The sequence below is a fragment of the Grammomys surdaster genome, unplaced genomic scaffold (genome assembly GCF_004785775.1).
Source record: "Grammomys surdaster isolate TR1022 unplaced genomic scaffold, NIH_TR_1.0 342, whole genome shotgun sequence".
In the NCBI taxonomy this organism is placed as follows: Eukaryota; Metazoa; Chordata; class Mammalia; order Rodentia; family Muridae; genus Grammomys; species Grammomys surdaster.
This window is the reverse complement of record NW_021604761.1, coordinates 1,880,360-1,899,761: the sequence shown is the minus strand read 5'-3', so window position 1 is coordinate 1,899,761 and position 19,402 is coordinate 1,880,360. Positions and strand designations below refer to the sequence as shown.

The window sequence follows — 19,402 nt, the reverse complement described above, 5'->3', positions numbered from 1 at the left end:
CAGTTGTCTTCATTGTACCTGTGCTTCTGTGTTGAGAGCACCCCAGGTTTCTCCCACAAGAATTCTGGCTGTAGCACTCTCCCACCCTGTCTCCAGACATTGCCAGTCGTGTTCTATTACGGGGGGAGGAGTTGTCCCTGCTGTAGATAGCAGCCATTGTCGTGGGGCTACACAGCTGGTGTGTGGTGGAGCTGTGGTCAGCCCTTGGCTAAGATTCCTCAGAGTGTGTGTGCTCCAGGGGCCTCTGCCTAACGTAGTCTCTGCTAAGATGGAAGCTGCTCTTTGCTCGGCAGTCTCTGCTCTTTGCAGTCTTCAGTACTAGCTGGGACACACTGTCTGGACTGTTGGTAACTCCTCCTTGGTCACCTGGAGCCTTTCCCATGCTCTCCTGGCCTGTGTTGTCTGGCCTCTCCTGTGTGGCCAGTGTGCTTCCTAAGGCTGCTGAAGCAACTCTCTTAAAATTTCCCAGAAAAGTCCAGTAAAACCCAAGCACTATTTACACAGCTGCCCTCGGAAGGCTTCCTGGCCTTCTGTTCCCTCCTGCCACCCAGCAGTGCCCTGCTACCAGCACAGAAGGTCACAGGATGCTTCTACTGCATGATGTACTTACTGCATGGAAGGTGGGACTTTCTTCTTGCCACCCAGGGTCTGACCAATGAAATTAGCTGTACCATGCCTGTGCCCTGGTGGTGGGTGGGGGGCCTTGCTGCTTAGCACCCTCTCCGGAGTGCCATCTTAGAGCATGTGTGTGCTGATTTTAGGACAAAGGATGCACTATCCTGTTCCTCAGAGGCAGCCGCTGCCATGTGGGCTAGAGAGAGGGGGGCCAAGGTGCCCGCTGCTCTACCTCTATTGTTCTGGGACTTTCTGCAGTGGAAGTGGGATGTGTGTTGTTGAGAGTGTATTTGAAAAGGTTAGAGCAGTGCATGCAGTTACAGAAAATGTGGTGTTCTCAAAAGAAAAAGCAGAAATAATTTGCCTTATGATTACAAAGAAGTGTTAGTTAATGTGGAGTGTGTTCTGAGGTGGACATAAAAAGGGCTATTGCTTGTGTTCTTTAAAGACAACAGCATTCTGTGGCTAGCTGTGACGTCATTCTCTCAGCCATCCCTTGTCAGCCTGTGTTGTTCTTAATGGCCGGCTTCCATTTGCAGCCCCTCAGAGAGTGTCTTGTCAGTACTTGTTGCCTCTGTCCCTTGTCACTTGCTTCTCGGGGATGGCAGTACCAGGTCAGAGGGTGTTCACGTCAGGCCTCTCCGTATCCCTTTAGCAGTTCTGGGAGTCCGTGTCCCCAGAGCAGCTCATGACCAGTCTGCGCCTCTTTCAGGTGGATTACAAAGCCGACGAGTGGCTGATGAAGAACATGGACCCTCTGAACGACAATATCGCCACACTGCTTCACCAGTCCTCAGACAAGTTTGTCTCTGAGCTGTGGAAGGATGGTACGCCCTTTGCCCTCCAGCCTTGCCTCACACTGGGCCTGTCCTCCTTCCAGTCTGCAGAGGACCTGGCCATCATACAAAGGACTGTGGCACCAGTCAGGTGTCTTTTGTCCTTTGTGACTCTCACAAGGAAGATCTGTCTGAATCAAAAGGGACAGTTTGCCCCAAACAGCCCCACAGCCGTCTCCTTTAGGACAGAGGCTCCCTAGGCTTTGCTGGCTCTGGCTGGGCGGCCAGGCGGCTCGGCACCTTCCACAGGGAGCCCAGCCTTAACCACATGAGCCTGCAGCCCCAAGCACTCCTGCACTTCTGCCTTTCCTCCTTAGGAGACTGGTTGCCTTGAAGCTGTTCTTTTTCTGTCTCTCCTTTTCCCCTCTCCTTTGCCTGGGTCTTGCTTTAACCTCTCTGTTGCAGAGATGCAGAGCACTCAGAGAGCCTATTTCTATCGCCGCTTTCCCATTCTCCACCTAGAATCAGGTGACTGCCCGGCTGTCTGCACTGGTGTCTCTTGTGTGGCATACCCAGGGCTGTGCACGGTTTTGCACGTTTCTGTCTTCCTTTCCTTACCCCTTGGCTCCTCCCGCCTTGCTATGTCTGTTCCCTGTGCTGCCCTGGCTCCTATCCGAAGCAGGCCTGGCACAGGCCTCCAATAGAAAGCTATGCTTCTGAGGGACTGGGTTGGGATGTTGGAAGTTTCACACGGAAAACCATGAAAAACACTGACTTCCTTAGAGCTCCCCCTAGAGGCTGTGTCTTCTGCTTGCACAGCTGTGTGTCTTTGCATGAGGTGCAGTGTGTGTGCGCTGCTGTGTCTAGCTGAAGTGCAGCTGTATGATCAACAGTTATTCAGAAACACTAGCCATGTAGGTCAGCAGCAGGATATATACAGGGACTAGTCACCATGGGCCCACATTCTCCTGATCCTCTAGGACCCACGTGTTTCCTTTAGCCACTCACCCCCGTCTATTTAACTGGCCCCATGACGGGGTACTGAAGTCAGATGGCTTGCAAGCCCCACTGTGGCTTTCACTTTAAGCCACATTTCAATTTTTTAAAAAAGTTGTCCTTGTATAACTAAGACCTCTCTGGACACACAGGAGTAGGAGCTGGACTTTGCTGCAGAACTTATAACCTGTACCTAGTGACAGTTGCCTTCAGATTTAATACTAGCCCTGGCTCTAAACTGATATCAATGGCTGCTGCTTGGATTTGGTTGACTTGCTTTTGTTGTTACCTTGGAGAAACTGTTCACTTCACTGCTGCGGGGCGTGAACCATACAGATAAGAGCCGTGTCTTTTGGGGTTGGTCTAGAGGATAAAGACCCGTGGGCAGCACCCACGTACCATGGAATACTGTTCCAGGAAGACCCTTACGAGTACTTTGGGCAGCACTGGGTTTTCAGAATGGTTCCTAACGGTACCATGGGCTGCCCTGGTACTGTCTACATAACGAGTCCTCAGCTCCTGTCTGTGATGCCAAAGCATATCTGGACATCCCATTGCTTGGCTCCTTCCTAGTCCAGTGCTTTGAAGAAAAGGTCACTGTGAACTTAAAATACTTTTTTTTTCTTCTTTAAACCTAGAACCACAGGAACCTACATGTGCTAAGCTAGAGTTTAAGGCAGAGCCAACCTCAGGGAATTCTCTCAGTTCCAAACACATTTCCATCTTCATTGATTCACCTCAGGGAGTCAGCTCTGGAGGGGCTTCCCGAGCTAGCTAGGGTAGGGGACATGCACATAGGTCGGCCGTGGCGATGCACTAGAGATGTACCTCAGTACTTTGCTGTTGTCCCCTGTGCCCCCTCCCCAGGTCAGATCTGTCCTATCCAGTGACCCTTGTACGTCTCAGCTCAGGGCAGAAGGGCCCTTCCTGCAGCTCCATACAGACTCCCATCTTTGTCTTGACGTCTGTTTCTCGTGTCCCCTGTCCTTAAGTGTGGCAGCAGTGGCACTCACACACTTTGCATTCTTCACAGTGGATCGAATTATTGGCTTGGACCAGGTGGCTGGAATGTCTGAGACAGCACTCCCCGGTGCCTTCAAGACCCGGAAGGGCATGTTCCGGACCGTGGGGCAGCTGTACAAGGAGCAGCTGGCCAAGCTCATGGCCACCTTGAGGAACACCAACCCCAACTTCGTCCGCTGCATCATTCCCAACCATGAGAAGAAGGTGCGGACGCTCGGCTGCACCCCTGGCATCGGGACTCGCTTACCCTTTACTCGTTCGCCCCGGTGTACAATGGTGAGACTATCTACATGTCCTTTCCTCTCCAGGCCGGCAAACTGGACCCGCACTTGGTGCTGGACCAGCTGCGCTGCAATGGTGTCCTCGAGGGGATCCGGATCTGCCGCCAGGGCTTTCCCAACAGAGTGGTCTTCCAGGAGTTCCGGCAGAGGTGAGCTGGCCTAGGCCCTTTGTTTGGCCCAAGCTACATGTGGAGTAAGCCTCAGGCGGCCTGTTTCCTGAAGGGACTTTCAGCCGGGGCTGTGCTCACATGTATGAGCAGCAGGGTCTCTGCATCCTTCCTCTGCCCTGTGGGGAGACGGTGCTTAGTTCCGGTCCCATTCCTGTCTCACTGACTTCTGTCACTGTGATAAATACTATGGCCAGGGCAACTTGAGGAAGGAGAGGTTTATTTAGGGCTTACGGTTCCAGAGCAAAAGTCCATCACCGTCACGGCAGGAAGTGTGGTAGCAGGCTTGTACTGGAGTCGGAAGCTGAGAGCTCACATCTTTAACTGCAAACAGAAAGCAGGACAAACTCCAAGTGTCACCAAGTCTTTAAGCTCTCAAAACCCATCTCCAGTGACACACTTCCTCTCACAAGGTCACACTTCCTAAGCCTTCCAAACTGGGCCACCTTAAATTCAGATGTCTGAGAGTCAATCCAGCACAACCACTTACTCGAGGAGAGTTGCCCCATCTCATCATTGGAAGGAACGTCACTGTGCAGGGTTTCATTTCTAGGGCTGAGGATGGGCTGGTGGGAAGGAAGCAGTCAGATCCATGGTCACTGAAGGGACTTACAGAGCAGGGTTGGAAGGCGCTGCAGCCTCCTGCAGTCTGAGCAGGAGCTCGTGCTGGTTAGCTACATCTGTCTAGTGACTGTTGAGTGCTGATTGCTACCGTGATGCAGCCATCTCTGAAGATGGCTGATATGCGGTGTCCAGGGAACCTGTGAGCATGTCTGTCCCTGGGTCCCAGCTGAGGCCTCTGAGTGGTCAGCAGGGAACAAGCACTGCCTGTAGCTTACTCCTGGTGTCTGCAATGTTTCAGTGTCCTTTCCAAGTTCACTCTCCTTTTCGCTGTTTAGCCAAAGAAGGAGCAGGATGTGACTGGGGTGAGAATCTTTCTTTGGGAGACTCAGTGACCCTGCTGCACCTACAAGGGTGGCCTTCGTTTCCGATTAAGGTGTAGTCCATGCAGAAGGTGGATAGAATGACCACTTTCTCTCTCTCTCCTTCCTCAGGTATGAGATCCTCACCCCTAACTCTATCCCGAAGGGCTTCATGGATGGGAAGCAGGCGTGTGTGCTCATGGTGAGTCCTGCTTCAGTCCCTGGAGCGGGCACCTCTGGCTGTTGGGTCTCAGCTGCTCACATGACCTGAAGATGCCTATGCTGTGTGGTCTCTGCTTGTGCTTAGGTTCTGATTTTTCTTAGTGCCCTGAGAGGCTGCCCTCACAGGCCTCGGGTAGTCTGGGATGTGTTGGAACCAGGACAAACCCCAAGGACCAGGCCAGAGGAGATAGGATTCTGACGGGAGCTGCTCTGGTCTATCCAGGGACAATTCTACTGCTTTCTTGGCCTTTTCCTTTGGCTGTTGTACTCAGTGTGTCCACAGGCAGCTGGCTCGCAGGGCTGAGTGGTCCAGGGGTTTACTCAACATCTGGACTTTCCCTCCCTATGCCCTCCTGCCCTGGCTTGATTAGCAGTGCACTCTGGGTTTTGGTTTAATCACCAGTGGTCCCAATGCCCCATAGCCACACCGGGGGCTCAGTCCCACCCTGGGCTCTTTCCTGTGTTTCTTATGCATGCATCTTCTTATTCCCAGCCTGGCCTCTCTCTGTGAGTAGCCACTGCTTGCTGTCTCAAGAGTCATGGAGGCAGGGCTGCTGATAGGAAGAGTTAGAAGATAAAACTCAACACTCCTCATGTAGATTCAGTTTATGTTGTGTGGTTGGGAGATTGAGATGGAGAAGGATGTGAGGCAGGGGGATGCTGCCTGCTGTCCATATGGTTGTTACCCAGTGTGGGGAGGGAATGTCAGAAGCACTCAGCACAGGGCCCAAGCACCCAGGGAGCCCCAAGCAAGTTTTAGTCATAGTGACAAACTTGGGTAACTCCAGCCAAGGCAGCTGCCCTCCTTAGAAAGCCCACATGGCAGGGTGGGTTGGGGAGAGTCTCCCATGGGGTCTGGATTACCTCTTCTCCATGGACCCTTAGCCACTTTCTTGTGGGGTGTGTTATGTGTCTTCTACAAGGGCCAAAGTTCTCTCCCTGGCTCTTCAGGAAAGATGGGTATGACTATTCCTAGGTCTTGTCACATTGTAAGAGAGTTAGGGACAGGCAGGGGACAGGCCCACACCCATCCCTACTTTTCTGACTTTCTACCAGGACTAGATAGACTTGCAAGGTTATTTAGGAACAGGTGTCATCCAGAACCCATGTAGAATACTCATTGACAGTGCCAGTGAGAGCTTGTTCTAAATCCGTCCAGTCAGACAGGCTGGCCGATACACGTTCTCCCTGAGTTAGTTACTTCCTCATTGCTGGGACCATGTACTTGACAGAAGGCAACTTCAGGGAAGAGAGGGATCGTTTGACTCACATTTTGAGGGTTGAGTCTATCATGAGGGAGAAGAGGGCGTGGTGGGAAGACAGGGAGGCAGCTGGTCCCATGGCGTCTGCACTGAGCAGGAGAAATGAGTGGCACTCAGCTGCTTTCTCCTTTTGCCCGTTTAATTCAGTTCAGGACCCCAGTCCATAGGATGGTGGCACCTGTCCCTCCTCAGGTAAACTCAGGCAGCCTCCTCACACAGACACCCAGAGGCATGTCTCATGGCTGATTTTTAAATCTGGTCAGTTGACAGCAGAGAACACCCTGCCATGAGGGCTTTCTAAGGAGGGCAGCTGCCTTGGCTGGAGTTACCCAAGTTTGTCACTATGACTAAAACTTGCTTGGGGCTCCCTGGGTGCTTGGGCCCTGTGCTGAGTGCTTCTAGTGCTTATGGGCCTGGTAGGAAAGAGGCACTGTTACTTGCTTTGTATCTGTTGTTGTTTTTTTTTAACTGAAACATCACCCTATATAGTTGAGGGAAGTAGCCTCAAGAGAGGGAACAAGCCAGGATTTCCAGGTAGTGTTGGGTCCTGAGGCCATGAAGGCCCTTGCTTTAATCTTGGTGCCAGTGAACTTCAGCCACATCACAGTGGAGGGTGACTCCAGGTGCAGAGGCAGGAGGTAGACGAGGTTTCTGAAGAGTCCCATGTTTCTTTGGCAGTCTAGTCACCTTGCTCTGTGTTACTCCTACTCTCAGTGTCTCTGAGACCTGTGCCCTCTTGTCCTGGGGCAGAAGGTTCCTGCAAGAGGTGCAGCCCTTCCTGATCCCCTGGGATAGCTGGGGTGAGGCAAGTCCTGGCTATTTCTCCTGGTGTGCAGAGTGGTGTAGTCAGTGGTCTGCTTCCTCCCTCTAGATCAAAGCCTTGGAGCTTGACAGCAACCTGTACCGCATTGGCCAGAGCAAAGTGTTCTTCCGGGCAGGAGTGCTAGCCCACCTGGAGGAAGAGCGGGACCTGAAGATCACTGATGTCATCATTGGCTTCCAGGCCTGCTGCAGGGGCTACCTGGCCAGGAAGTAAGTTGCAGGGACCCTTACCCCACACTCCTAACCTGTGTTCCTGCTGCTGAGGGCAGTATAGACAGCTGTGGTTGAAGGCCCTGGGGCCTTGCAGAACCTGTCTGGCCCCAGGCTCTTGTGGCCCCTCTGCCTCCTGGATTTCTCAATGGGTAGAAATGTCTATTTATGAAGGAGTCTGCTGGGAGTCAGTCTACCAAGTGTCTGTTTATTTAATCCTCACTTGTCACCATGTGGGGATGACACCCAGGCCTGTCTGTGCCCGTCCTGCTCCATGGAGGCAGCCTGAGCTCAGAATGTAAGACCAGCATGTTCAGATTCACCTGCTGCAGCAGGCAGACATGTTCCAGGACAGTCCGAGTGTGAGCTCTGAGCCCTGGAAATGAGCATGAGTTTGAGGGAGAAGGGGAGCCCTCCCTTCCACCCACACTTACTACCCACCTTTGCAGCGTATTGGATGCTAGTGCTGTGCACCCCCAGCAGCTCAGCCAGGGAGCCGGCAGGGCTGGATAGCCCGAGTCCCCTGGACACAGATGGAAATTGTGACTAAGGCCACAGTTAGATCTTACACTGAGTTCTTGTAGATCACTAATTCTTGTAGGTCCTTCATGCCTGAGAGTACCTCGGTGGAAGGCAGTGGCTGAGTGACCTGAGCCCTTGTCATTCATTTTGTGTTCAGTGATTCCTGAGCCAGGGTTGTTGGTGTATGCTTTCTTCATCCCTGACTTGCTGACTGTCCCCTTCATCTCCAGGGCCTTTGCCAAGAGGCAGCAGCAGCTGACTGCCATGAAGGTCCTACAGAGGAACTGTGCTGCCTACCTCAGGCTGCGCAACTGGCAGTGGTGGAGGCTCTTCACCAAGGTGGGTTCTCCACAGGCAGCTCAGCCTCCTCTTGCTGGAGTTGGGCTTCTGCCCATATCGCAAACTTCTCCTGTAGCTCCTTAGGGCCCAGCAGTGTGAGCCTAACCTGGTCCTGTCCAGAGTGCCTGCCAGCAACACCACTTGTTTGCTGTGGATGGTGTTGTCTGGACTGGGCCAAACTAGAGAGCAGCCCTTACCTACACACTGGTCCCATGTGGGAGACACGAGCCTCCTGTGGTGCCCACGGCAGCCAGCTGCTCAGAGCTTCTACTCTCTACCCCCAGTTTTTAAAAGTACCCTTTGCAAGCTGGGTTTGGTGGGACACATCTTAATCTCAGCCCTCAGGAGGCAGAGGCAGGCGGATATCTGTGTCTACATAGTGAATAAGGACAGCTAGGACTACATAGAGACCCTGTCGCCAAAAAAAAAAAAAAAAAAAAAAATGCTTTGCAACTTGTTTTGTCAATTTTAGCTTATATGTATAATGTATGTTAAATACCAAAAAGTATTAGAAAGATCATAAAACTTCAATCACGGACCCTTCACTCTGAACCAACACCACGATGTTTCTACATTTATTCTCACTTGCAGTAAGTCTCGGCTATGTAAACTGTATGCATTCTTACCTGGCCGAGCTTTGACTTGTGTACATAGTCTTGTATTTTGCACTTCGCGTTTAGAATTCCGTCAGCATCAGTTTTTAGGAACTATTCCCTAGAGGACAGAGGGACCATTCCTACGTCTTGCTCCTATAAACAGTCCTGTCATGGACATCTTTATGCACATGTAGACATGGTTTCCTTGCAGTGTAATTAAGCGAGTCAGAGGCCTATAGCATGTTGTACCAGACTGACTTCTGGGAACATTGTACCTGCTTGTACCCCCTTCCCAGATAGCAGGTCTGGGTACCTCTCATCTCTAGAGCTTGCATTTCAGAGGTGAGGGAGCTTCTAGGGGTGGGTGGTCGGCCTTAACTCTGCCTGTCTTCTCTCCCAGGTCAAGCCCCTGCTGAACTCAATAAGGCATGAGGATGAGCTGTTAGCCAAGGAGGCGGAACTGACAAAGGTTCGAGAGAAGCATCTGGCTGCAGAGAACAGGCTGACTGAGATGGAGACTATGCAGTCTCAGGTAGGTGTCAGATCTCCTCCCATCAATCCCAGCTGCTCTCAGTGCTGCCCCCTATTGGCCACCACCAGGCTGGCTGGTTTGCAGCTTAGAAACCATTTGCAGTCCAGTGGGAGAGTAGTAGTCAGCCGAGAGCCTGAGCCATAAGCACCCAGCCTGGAGCTGCTTGAGGAGTACACAGCAGCTCTTGCTGTGACAGTGTGCCTAAAATAACTTAAAAAGGGACGAAGAGATCCAGCCTGTGCTCAGGCCCCTGCTGAAGTGCAATGCCCCGACTGAGAGTAGTGGAGTGGAGCTACTCACTTCTTTGTGCCAAGGAAGCAGAGGGAAAGAATGGGCAGGGCCTTAATACGCCCTGCAAGGGAATGCGCCAGTGGCCCCTGCTTCTAAAGTTCTCAGCAGCTAACAGTGCCAGCCACCAGCAACCAAGCCTTTCATGCCTGCATCGGGGGACATTTCTTATCTGGACTAAGTGAGGCCAGAGGAACTTAGTCTTTGCGCATGTTCTTTGCAGCTAATGGCAGAGAAGCTGCAGCTTCAGGAGCAGCTGCAGGCAGAAACAGAGCTGTGTGCTGAGGCTGAGGAGCTCCGGGCCCGCCTGACAGCCAAGAAGCAGGAGCTAGAGGAGATCTGCCATGACCTGGAGGCCAGGGTGGAAGAGGAGGAGGAGCGCTGCCAGTACCTGCAGGCAGAGAAGAAGAAGATGCAGCAGAACATCCAGGTACCACCTGCACATGCTGGGATTCAGCTGTGGGCAAACAGTGGCACAGGATAGCCACACAGATTCAGTTATCACATCAGCCTTCTTTGTCCACCTGGGCATCTCTGTGGAGGCTTGCTATTTGTGACAGTCACCAATGTCCACGACTCGCATCTCCATGAGCGTTACACATTGAACAGTGAGGCCACTGAGTTTCTCTGTTTGGTCCTTCCTCCGTCAGCTTCAGCCTGGGCCTCTTTGTGGCATGCTGGCTCAAGCAACCCCAGGAACAGTGTGATGCTATGTCAGTCATGTGCCCCAGTTCACATACAGGCTTCTTGAGTAGGGGCTAGATGTGTGTGTGTCCTCTGCTCTTCTCACGGCTCCTCTCCCTTAGGAACTCGAGGAGCAGCTGGAAGAGGAAGAGAGTGCCCGGCAGAAGCTGCAGCTTGAGAAGGTGACCACCGAGGCCAAGCTGAAGAAACTGGAGGAGGACCAGATCATCATGGAGGACCAAAACTGCAAACTGGCCAAGGTGGGGCCTGGTGTTCCATGCAGTCATGGAGAATGTAGAGCAGTGTAGGGCCATGATGTGCCTACCTGCCTGTTCACCTGCAGTGCCATGGCTCTGCCCAGCAGCACACCACTTCTCCCAGGGCACCCAAGGCCTCTGGGTGCCAGCACCATGTGTAAAGGGGTTTTCACATGAATGAGGAGGCTGGGGCAGAGGCTTGCCTTTCCTCCTTGGTAAAAGTCTTTACCAGCTTTTAGGATTGAGGAGACACCAGATGGCAGCCTCTTAATAGGGCTAGGGGTGGGGCCACTTGTCCTTCCCCTAAACTAGTTGACACCTAGAAGTCTTTCTTACCTGACCCCAGGGTGGTCTTGGATGCCTACATTTGTACTGTCTGTGAACCTGGCCAAGTCTTTAAGGCCCTGCCTTACCCTTGATCCATCCATTTCTGGTTGTGTCTTCCTTTGGAAGAGCTAAAGTATGTTCTCAGCCAGCTCTGAACTCTGGCATTCTTTCCCCACTTGCAGGAGAAGAAACTGCTGGAAGACAGAGTAGCCGAATTCACCACCAACCTCATGGAAGAGGAGGAGAAATCCAAGAGCCTGGCCAAGCTCAAGAACAAGCACGAGGCCATGATCACCGACCTGGAAGGTGAGGCGCGCTGGCCATGAGCATCCTGCCCATCCATAGGCGAGCCAGGCTCAGCCCAGGGCTAGGCCATTGCCTTAAGACAAGGTCATCAGGCTTTAGGGATGCTATCTGGTTCTCCTGGGAGTCAGGGCTGCAGACTCATTGCTGCATGGCTGGACGGTTGCCTGTGTGAGGAGTGATAAGCATGAAGTTTGATATGGCGTGTGTCGGGCACAGCCATTTTAGAAGCTGTTGAACTTTTGACAGCTGTGAAGGGAAGAAGGAAGGAGCTGCAAACTCCAGGTGCTGTGTGGCCCTGAGAACACAGAAGCCTTGGTAGCTTATGGGGCTCTGCTTCATCTTGGAGTTGGAAGTGGGTGTGTGCACAGTGTCTTTTTAAACTGTACATGTGTCCTACAAGTGCATAGTGTTTGGTTTTATACAAGTAATTGAGGCTCTGTCCCTTCCTGTCCTTCCTGGCAGAGCGCCTCCGTAGGGAGGAGAAGCAAAGGCAGGAGTTGGAGAAGACCCGCCGCAAGCTGGAGGGAGACTCCACAGACCTCAGCGACCAGATTGCTGAGCTCCAGGCGCAGATCGCAGAGCTCAAGATGCAGCTAGCCAAGAAGGAGGAGGAACTGCAGGCTGCCTTGGCCAGGTAAGGCTCGCTCCTGGCCAGGGTCTCATGGGCAGTGGCTTCCCGCCCCATTCTTGGTGCTGCAATAAGCCGTGAGCGTGCTCTCTGCCTCTGTCTCAGAGCCAATGGCAAGATACTTCTGAGCCACAGTGTGTTCGGAGTGTGTAAGCTTCACAAAGCCATCTACAGCCCATATTCCCTGTAGTCCTCCCTCCTCTCCCCATTCTCTGTTGTCCTCCTTCCCCTCCCCATTCTCTGTAGTCCTCCCTCGCTTCCCCATTCTCTGTAGTCCTCCCTCCCCTCCCCATTCTCTGTGGTCCTCCCTCGCTTCCCCATTCTCTGTAGTCTTCCCTCGCTTCCCCATTCTCTGTAGTCTTCCCTCCCCTCCCCATTCTCTGTAGTCCTCCCATCCTTCCTCTTTTACCCATTTCCTTTCCCACTTCACCTCTGGTCTCCTGTCCCCTGCTCTTTCCTTATTTTGTGGCTATAGGCATATATTAAAAGTAAATTTTTCTTTTTAATTTTTTTTTACATTTACCTACTGGGAGGTGCTCAAGGATTATGTGCCATGCTGCACATGTGGAGGTCAGAGGGCATTTTGCCTGAGTCCTCTTCTTCCATGTGTGGGTCTCAGGGATTGAACTTAGTCCTCAGGCTTGGTTGCAAGTCTGCTGAGCCATTTCACCACCCTATATACATTCCTTTTTAAATAGCAAGTTTAGATTTACAGCAGGATTGAACAGAAAGTCGAGATTTCTCATACATGCCCTGCCCTCACATGTACAGCCCCTCCCTCCCTCCACCTGCCACTACCATGATACAGTGGTTTCGGCTGACTTTAACAGCTCTTAATGATGTAAATTCATAGCACACCCACATTTTAACTTAGTTATAGTGATCTTGACCTATACTGTTTTATTTCTTTGTATCTTTTCAGTAAACATTTGAATTTTTATATATTTAAGGCAGTCTTAATTAAGAAAATGAAATAATTCTGTTGTCTACTTCTCGGTTGATATTTCTCTTTAATATATATTTTTAAATTGTGTGTTTGTGTATGTGTGTGTGTTTGTCCCCTTGGGAACTAGAAGAAGGCATCAGAGCTCCTGGAACTAGTTATAGGCAGTTGTGAGCTGCCATGTGGTTAGTGGGAATTGAACTCAGGTCCTCTGGAAGAGCAGCCAGTGCTCTTCTTCATTGAGCCATCTCTCCAGCTCCACATAGTATTGCTCTTAAACATCCTGGCTGGCTTAGCTTTGCTAAGGTTGGTCCTCAGTCCATGACTGTGACTGCCAGATGGTGCTTTGCTGCACCTTCCTGAGGCTCCTCTGCACATTCCCTTGCTTGGTGGTGCGAGTGGCCCGTGCTGAGGTCGCTGATCTCTTTGGCAGAGTGGAAGAAGAAGCTGCTCAGAAGAATATGGCTCTGAAGAAGATTCGAGAACTGGAAACTCAGATCTCTGAGCTTCAGGAAGACCTGGAGTCTGAGCGAGCCTCCAGAAATAAAGCCGAGAAGCAGAAACGGGATCTTGGAGAAGAGCTGGAGGCACTGAAGACAGAGCTGGAGGACACGCTGGACTCCACAGCTGCCCAGCAGGAACTGAGGTACCACGGGCGGGTTGATGGGAGGTACAGCTGGGGAGGCCTGACTGCATGAGGCAGGGAGCATGCGTGCTGATAGTTCCTTAACAGCTTCTTCACTGAGTGCAAGTCCTGCTGCAGAACTTGGTGAGGCAGAATGCAGCTTAGGGTCTGCAGTGAACATGCCAGGTTGAGCCTGAGGATAGATAGATGACCAGTGGTAGGGAATCTGTGTGAGTCTGGGTGTGGTGGCCCGTACCTGTAATCCAGCACTTGGGAGACAGAAGGGTCAGGAGTTCAGGGCCATTCTTGGCTACATGGTCTACATAAGAACTTGTCTTAAAAAACAAGGAGAGATGGAGGCAGGGAGAGACAGAGAGAGAGAGAGAAGCTATGAGTCCCTTTCTGGCCTCTGCAGTCAGAGTTGGGACAAGGGACACCATCCCCCCGGGAACGCTGCCTCTGGTCTCACGGTGTTTTCCGTCAGGTCGAAACGCGAGCAGGAAGTGAGCATCCTGAAGAAGACTCTTGAGGATGAGGCCAAGACCCATGAGGCCCAGATCCAGGAGATGAGGCAGAAGCACGCCCAGGCCGTGGAGGAGCTGGCGGACCAGTTGGAGCAGACCAAGCGGGTATGAGAGCTCTGGGAGAGGCGGCCTGGAGAGGACTGGATGGGCCTTGTTGCATCTGAACCACAGCAGAGCAGAGCAGGTGCAGTGTCAGGCTGCTTCAGACCTGAGGCTGGGCCCCAGCTTTGTCAGAATGACATGGGTAAATAATTTCCGCCGTGACTCCATTTTCCTGTCAGTACAGGAGGATGGTGGCTGGTTTGTCTTGTGATTATCTGAGGTTGAGTTGATCACACTGTAAAGCATCTGAATAGTTAATGCTCCCTTAACCTGACCAGAAAACTCAAGGAATGGCCATGGCTGTCACCTTGAACCTAAGGGGACCCCAGTGGTCCCTTCTGACTAAGAGGTCCTTTCTTACACACTACCAACAAATGTTCAGCTGGCATCTTACTGGGAAACCCTGATGTTGTCCATCCAGGCAGCTGGCAGATCCTTCTAGACAAATTCTGTCTCTCTTTGGCTTCCAGCTCACGTCCCTGTTGGTGGCTAGGCAGTCTCTTCCATGTGGCAGACTAGAACATTTAGAAGCACACCTCACCCCATCTCCACCAGCACCGTCCCATTTGTTTTTTAGTGTTTTTTACCCAGCATGCCTTTGTACTGGCCCAGGGCCCTGTGACCCTTGACCTTATTAAGTGCACTCAGTGCTGTGTGTGCTGGGCTGTTAGTAAGCTGCACTTTACTTGCTTTGTTCTTTTGTTTGGTTTTTGACATAGGGTTTCACTGTGTGACCTTGCCTGTCCTAGAACCTACTATGTAGACCAGGTTGGCCTTGAGCTCATAGAGATCCACCTGCCTCTGCCTCCTGAGTGCTAGGATTGAAGGCACATACCACCTCACCTGACACCTTCATAGTTTTTAGAAGGATGTCACATTATTGCTTTGAATATCACATTTTTAAGTTTAGGAGTGGTTTTCCTTGTACTGTGAATGTTGCTAGAATCCCTACAGATGACCCATAAGACTTCATATACTAGAGCGTCCCCTCCATTCAGAGAGGGAAAGCTTGGCAGCATTCTTTACCTTCCCTTAGGATCTGAGAATAAGTGCTACCCAGGCTTTCTTTGCTCAGGCTCGTGAGTCAGAGGCAGCTGTCTTTAGACCTAGAGTCCTTGCCTCTTCAGCAGCGTTAGAAAGTCCAGGCACATACCCGACACTGGATACTCACCACACCCTTGCCTCCTCCTCCAGGTAAAAGCGACCCTTGAGAAGGCGAAGCAGACCCTGGAGAATGAGCGGGGAGAGCTGGCCAATGAGGTGAAGGCTTTGCTGCAGGGCAAGGGCGACTCTGAGCACAAACGCAAGAAGGTGGAGGCGCAGCTGCAAGAACTGCAGGTCAAGTTCAGCGAGGGAGAGCGTGTCCGAACTGAGCTGGCTGACAAGGTCACCAAGCTGCAGGTGAGCTTCTGCTGGACCCAGGCCTGGTGTGTGCTGCACCCTCCGTGTGCTTCTTCATCCTAGCTCCTCAGTCAGGACCCCATGGTTCAGCTTGAGTAGTCCAGCTTTGCAGAAACAGTTCTGAGCACCCACAGTCTCTGCCTCTCTCTTTCCTACCCAGGTTGAACTGGACAGTGTGACCGGTCTCCTTAACCAGTCTGACAGCAAGTCCAGCAAGCTTACAAAGGACTTCTCTGCGCTGGAGTCCCAGCTTCAGGACACACAGGTGAGGACAGTGTCATGGCCTGGAAACCCCAAGAACCTTAGCTGCCATACCTATGCTTACAGACAGACACACCTGATAACACATCCTCTCCTCATCTTCTGTCGGGTTTTGGGGTGCTCCTGCACCTCCTGAGCGGCCCCTCTGCCCTCTTGAGTAGGAGCTGCTGCAGGAGGAGAACCGGCAGAAGCTGAGCCTGAGCACCAAGCTCAAGCAGATGGAGGACGAAAAGAACTCCTTCAGAGAGCAGCTGGAGGAGGAAGAGGAGGCCAAGCGCAACCTGGAAAAGCAGATCGCTACCCTCCACGCCCAGGTGTGGTGCCCCCTCCCTCCTGGGAAGAGGGAGCTGATTGAAGTGGGTCCCTGGTCTCTCCCCTTTATGGTGCAGCAGGCTTGTTCCAGGTTGTCCTGGAGAACGGTGTGCCCAACCTGGGTGCCATTGTGGGTGTTTGCCTCACTTCCCTGTCCTGCCCAGGTGACTGACATGAAGAAGAAGATGGAGGACGGTGTCGGGTGCCTGGAGACTGCAGAGGAGTCGAAGCGGAAGCTTCAGAAGGACCTGGAAGGCCTGAGCCAGCGACTCGAGGAGAAAGTGGCTGCCTACGATAAGCTGGAGAAGACCAAGACACGGCTGCAGCAGGAGCTGGACGACCTGCTGGTGGACCTGGACCACCAGCGCCAGAGCGTCTCCAACCTGGAAAAGAAGCAGAAGAAGTTTGACCAGGTGTGGCCTCCCCTCCACCTCCTGACGTCCTCTCCCCTCAGCAGAGCAGAGGAGTGGGCATGGCCAGGCCCCCAGTCTGCAGTGTGGTGAGGGATGCTGGGAAGAACCAGAAGAGGATTTAGGAGCAGGTTTTAGCCAGTCCTCCTCCACCATGGAGATGCAAACACTGGGGGCAGATGGAGTAACAGAATAAAACATCAGGGTTCTCCCCCCTCCCCACCCCACCCCCCGGCTTTCAAACTCTGTTTATTTACACTTAATTATTTAGTGTGTGCATGTGCCACAGTGCACGTGCTGAGGTCAGAGGACAACTTGTACAAGTCCATCCTCTGTCATTTACCTGCGGAGCCATCTCCTGGCCCCATGTTCTTCCAGATAAAGTTTCATTGTACACAGCATGTTCATTGCATGCTGCCACTGGCTCTTAGCGTGGTAAGTGACAGAGCTGATGGCCTGCGAGAGGCTGTACAGCTCACAACCTCTAAGGAATGTACCTTACTGTGAAAGGCTCCAGTCTGTGGAGCAGGTGAAGAGTGGCAGAGAGACAGGAAGTTGAGGAATAGTGAGGGACCCACACAGAACAGGCACAGTGGCTGCAGCCATCTTTGGAGAAGGGCCATGAGTGGGATTTAAGCTTTTAAGCAGATCTTTTCAAGGACCTGGGCATCCTCACTGGGTAACGTGAGAGAGAGACTTGAGCAGGGAGGTTGCAGAGATGGCACTGCTCTTCTAGAGGACGAGCTCCATTCCTCACACCCAAGCCAGGCAGCTCACAACCACCCGTAACTATGGCTCCATGGAGTCTAGCACGCTCTCCTGGCTTCTCCTGGCCCCGGCACATGTATGTGTATGTGCACTTTTGTGTTGTACATGTGTGTGTACACACAAAGATGGGTATCTTTAGAAATTTAAGCAGAAATCAAAGCACACAGCTAGAGGAATCCCTGCCCTCCTCCTGCCAGGACCCCCTGGGAGCCGCGAGTCCCTGGGTAGTAGCCTTGTGTGGGCCTGTTGGTCAGGGTCTGGCTTCAGTCTCAGCCTCACAGTAAGACTTCTTTCTCCAGCTCCTAGCCGAGGAGAAGACCATCTCTGCCAAGTACGCAGAGGAGCGTGACCGAGCTGAGGCTGAGGCCCGTGAGAAGGAGACAAAGGCACTGTCACTGGCCCGGGCACTTGAAGAGGCTATGGAGCAGAAGGCAGAGCTGGAGCGGCTCAACAAGCAGTTCCGCACAGAGATGGAGGACCTCATGAGCTCCAAGGACGACGTGGGCAAGAGTGTGAGTGCCAGGCCCAGGGGAGCCAGGGGTGTGCTCTGAGCTCAGGGCCCCGTGCTGTCTGTGGCTGTAACTAACGTGGGGGATCTGCTAGGTCCACGAACTGGAGAAGTCCAAGAGGGCATTGGAGCAGCAGGTGGAGGAGATGAAGACCCAGCTGGAGGAGCTGGAGGATGAGCTTCAGGCCACTGAGGACGCCAAGCTCCGTCTGGAGGTGAACCTGCAGGCCATGAAGGCCCAGTTTGAGCGGGATCTGCAGGGCCGCGATGAACAGAGCGAGGAGAAGAAGAAGCAGCTGGTCAGACAGGTGTGTGTGGCCTCTTCACTATGGGGACACCAGGGACGGCCTTGGAGGGGCTCTTGGACCACCTTCCTACTGCCTCGTTTCTCAGGCCTCTGTCTTAGGGCTCAGTGACTTACTTTGTACTTTGTCCCTGGTGGCCCCAGGGAAACCCCAGAAGTGGCCTGGGATCATCTGAACTCAGCCCTCGGCAGTGAGTGCTAAGCATGAGCCCTGCCTTCTGAGCTGCCCATGTTCCTCAGGTGCGGGAGATGGAGGCCGAGCTGGAGGATGAGAGGAAGCAGCGCTCCATGGCCATGGCAGCACGCAAGAAACTAGAGATGGATCTGAAGGACCTGGAGGCACACATCGACACAGCCAATAAGAACCGGGAGGAGGCCATCAAACAGCTGCGGAAGCTTCAGGTAAGGCAGACCCAGGCTGGGAGTCAGGGCCTGCCCTGCCCGCCGTGAGCCTGTCTGTGGGAGCTAGCCTGTCTCACAGGTGAGGCTCAGGCTCAGAAGGGACACAGTAGCAAGAGGGGACTGAGTACATTAAACCAAGAAGAAGGTAGCTGGACATGCAGAAGAGTCAGGGGTGGTGGCCACTTAAACTGGACCTTCAAGACGAGACCCGGTACTGGCAGTGTTCAGTGATGGACGGTCTAAGCTGAGGCTCTGATTAGTGGCTCAGAGCTTGGGGCACATACTTGGGGGCAGTTTTCACTCACCAGTGATTAAAGACTAACATTAATAAAAACAGCTCTTGTGGTCATTCACACAAGTGTACCAGCAGTAGGAAAGCTTAAACATCATGTGGGCAAGGTTGTGAGGTGTAGGAGGCCAGCTTGCTGGTGGCATTCTTAAGAGCTGCACATAACAGGAGTCACACTCTGCCTCTGAGAAGGCCATCGTGAAAGAAAAAGAGGGTCTTCAGATCATCAGGAGGTAGACAGAGGGGACCAAGTTTCCTGCTTTGTTGTTGCCTTACCTGGTAGGAAGCATCCATGCTTGTCCCTGAGCTCACCTGGTCACCGACTGTACATCATGGGTGCCATTGGATGATGTCGCTAGCGTCAGCTTCCAGCCAGCAGGAAGTTATAGAGAGCAGGCAGACAGGCCCAGTGTACACTGTGCCCAGGGGTCTGTGCTGTGAACAGCCACTTGCTTTGGTTACTTTTCTGCCCACTTATAAAAAGGTTGGCTAAAATCATGCCAGGCTTAGAGCAGGTCGCTGATGGGGATGTGGTCCCTAAGGGGTAGAGGCCGCTAGCAGGTGGAAGTAGTTGGTGATGCTGACCTCTCCTTCACACAGGCCCAGATGAAGGACTGCATGCGGGAGCTGGACGACACTCGCGCCTCCCGGGAGGAGATCCTGACACAGGCCAAGGAGAATGAGAAGAAGCTGAAGAGCATGGAGGCCGAGATGATGCAGCTGCAGGAGGTGGGCAGCTGTGGGCACGGGGCAGCTGTGGGATGATGCCGCTGCAGG

At 52.7% G+C, this 19,402-nt stretch overlaps 1 protein-coding gene across 1 annotated transcript in view; it reads left to right on the top strand.

The window, feature by feature from the left end:
- Positions 1 to 19,402, top strand: part of Myh9 (myosin heavy chain 9) — an 83,331-nt gene that overhangs the window by 59,105 nt on the left and 4,824 nt on the right. The window contains exons 15-35 of the mRNA XM_028778903.1: positions 1,328 to 1,442; positions 3,421 to 3,614; positions 3,719 to 3,840; positions 4,914 to 4,983; positions 7,137 to 7,297; positions 8,050 to 8,158; positions 9,155 to 9,286; positions 9,798 to 10,004; positions 10,381 to 10,518; positions 11,025 to 11,148; positions 11,611 to 11,782; positions 13,153 to 13,365; positions 13,829 to 13,973; positions 15,165 to 15,371; positions 15,532 to 15,636; positions 15,794 to 15,946; positions 16,109 to 16,357; positions 17,422 to 17,634; positions 17,726 to 17,938; positions 18,175 to 18,336; positions 19,226 to 19,354. Of these exons, the coding sequence (XP_028634736.1) occupies positions 1,328 to 1,442; positions 3,421 to 3,614; positions 3,719 to 3,840; positions 4,914 to 4,983; positions 7,137 to 7,297; positions 8,050 to 8,158; positions 9,155 to 9,286; positions 9,798 to 10,004; positions 10,381 to 10,518; positions 11,025 to 11,148; positions 11,611 to 11,782; positions 13,153 to 13,365; positions 13,829 to 13,973; positions 15,165 to 15,371; positions 15,532 to 15,636; positions 15,794 to 15,946; positions 16,109 to 16,357; positions 17,422 to 17,634; positions 17,726 to 17,938; positions 18,175 to 18,336; positions 19,226 to 19,354 (3,333 nt within the window). The remainder of the gene's footprint in view (positions 1 to 1,327; positions 1,443 to 3,420; positions 3,615 to 3,718; positions 3,841 to 4,913; positions 4,984 to 7,136; positions 7,298 to 8,049; positions 8,159 to 9,154; positions 9,287 to 9,797; positions 10,005 to 10,380; positions 10,519 to 11,024; positions 11,149 to 11,610; positions 11,783 to 13,152; positions 13,366 to 13,828; positions 13,974 to 15,164; positions 15,372 to 15,531; positions 15,637 to 15,793; positions 15,947 to 16,108; positions 16,358 to 17,421; positions 17,635 to 17,725; positions 17,939 to 18,174; positions 18,337 to 19,225; positions 19,355 to 19,402) is intronic.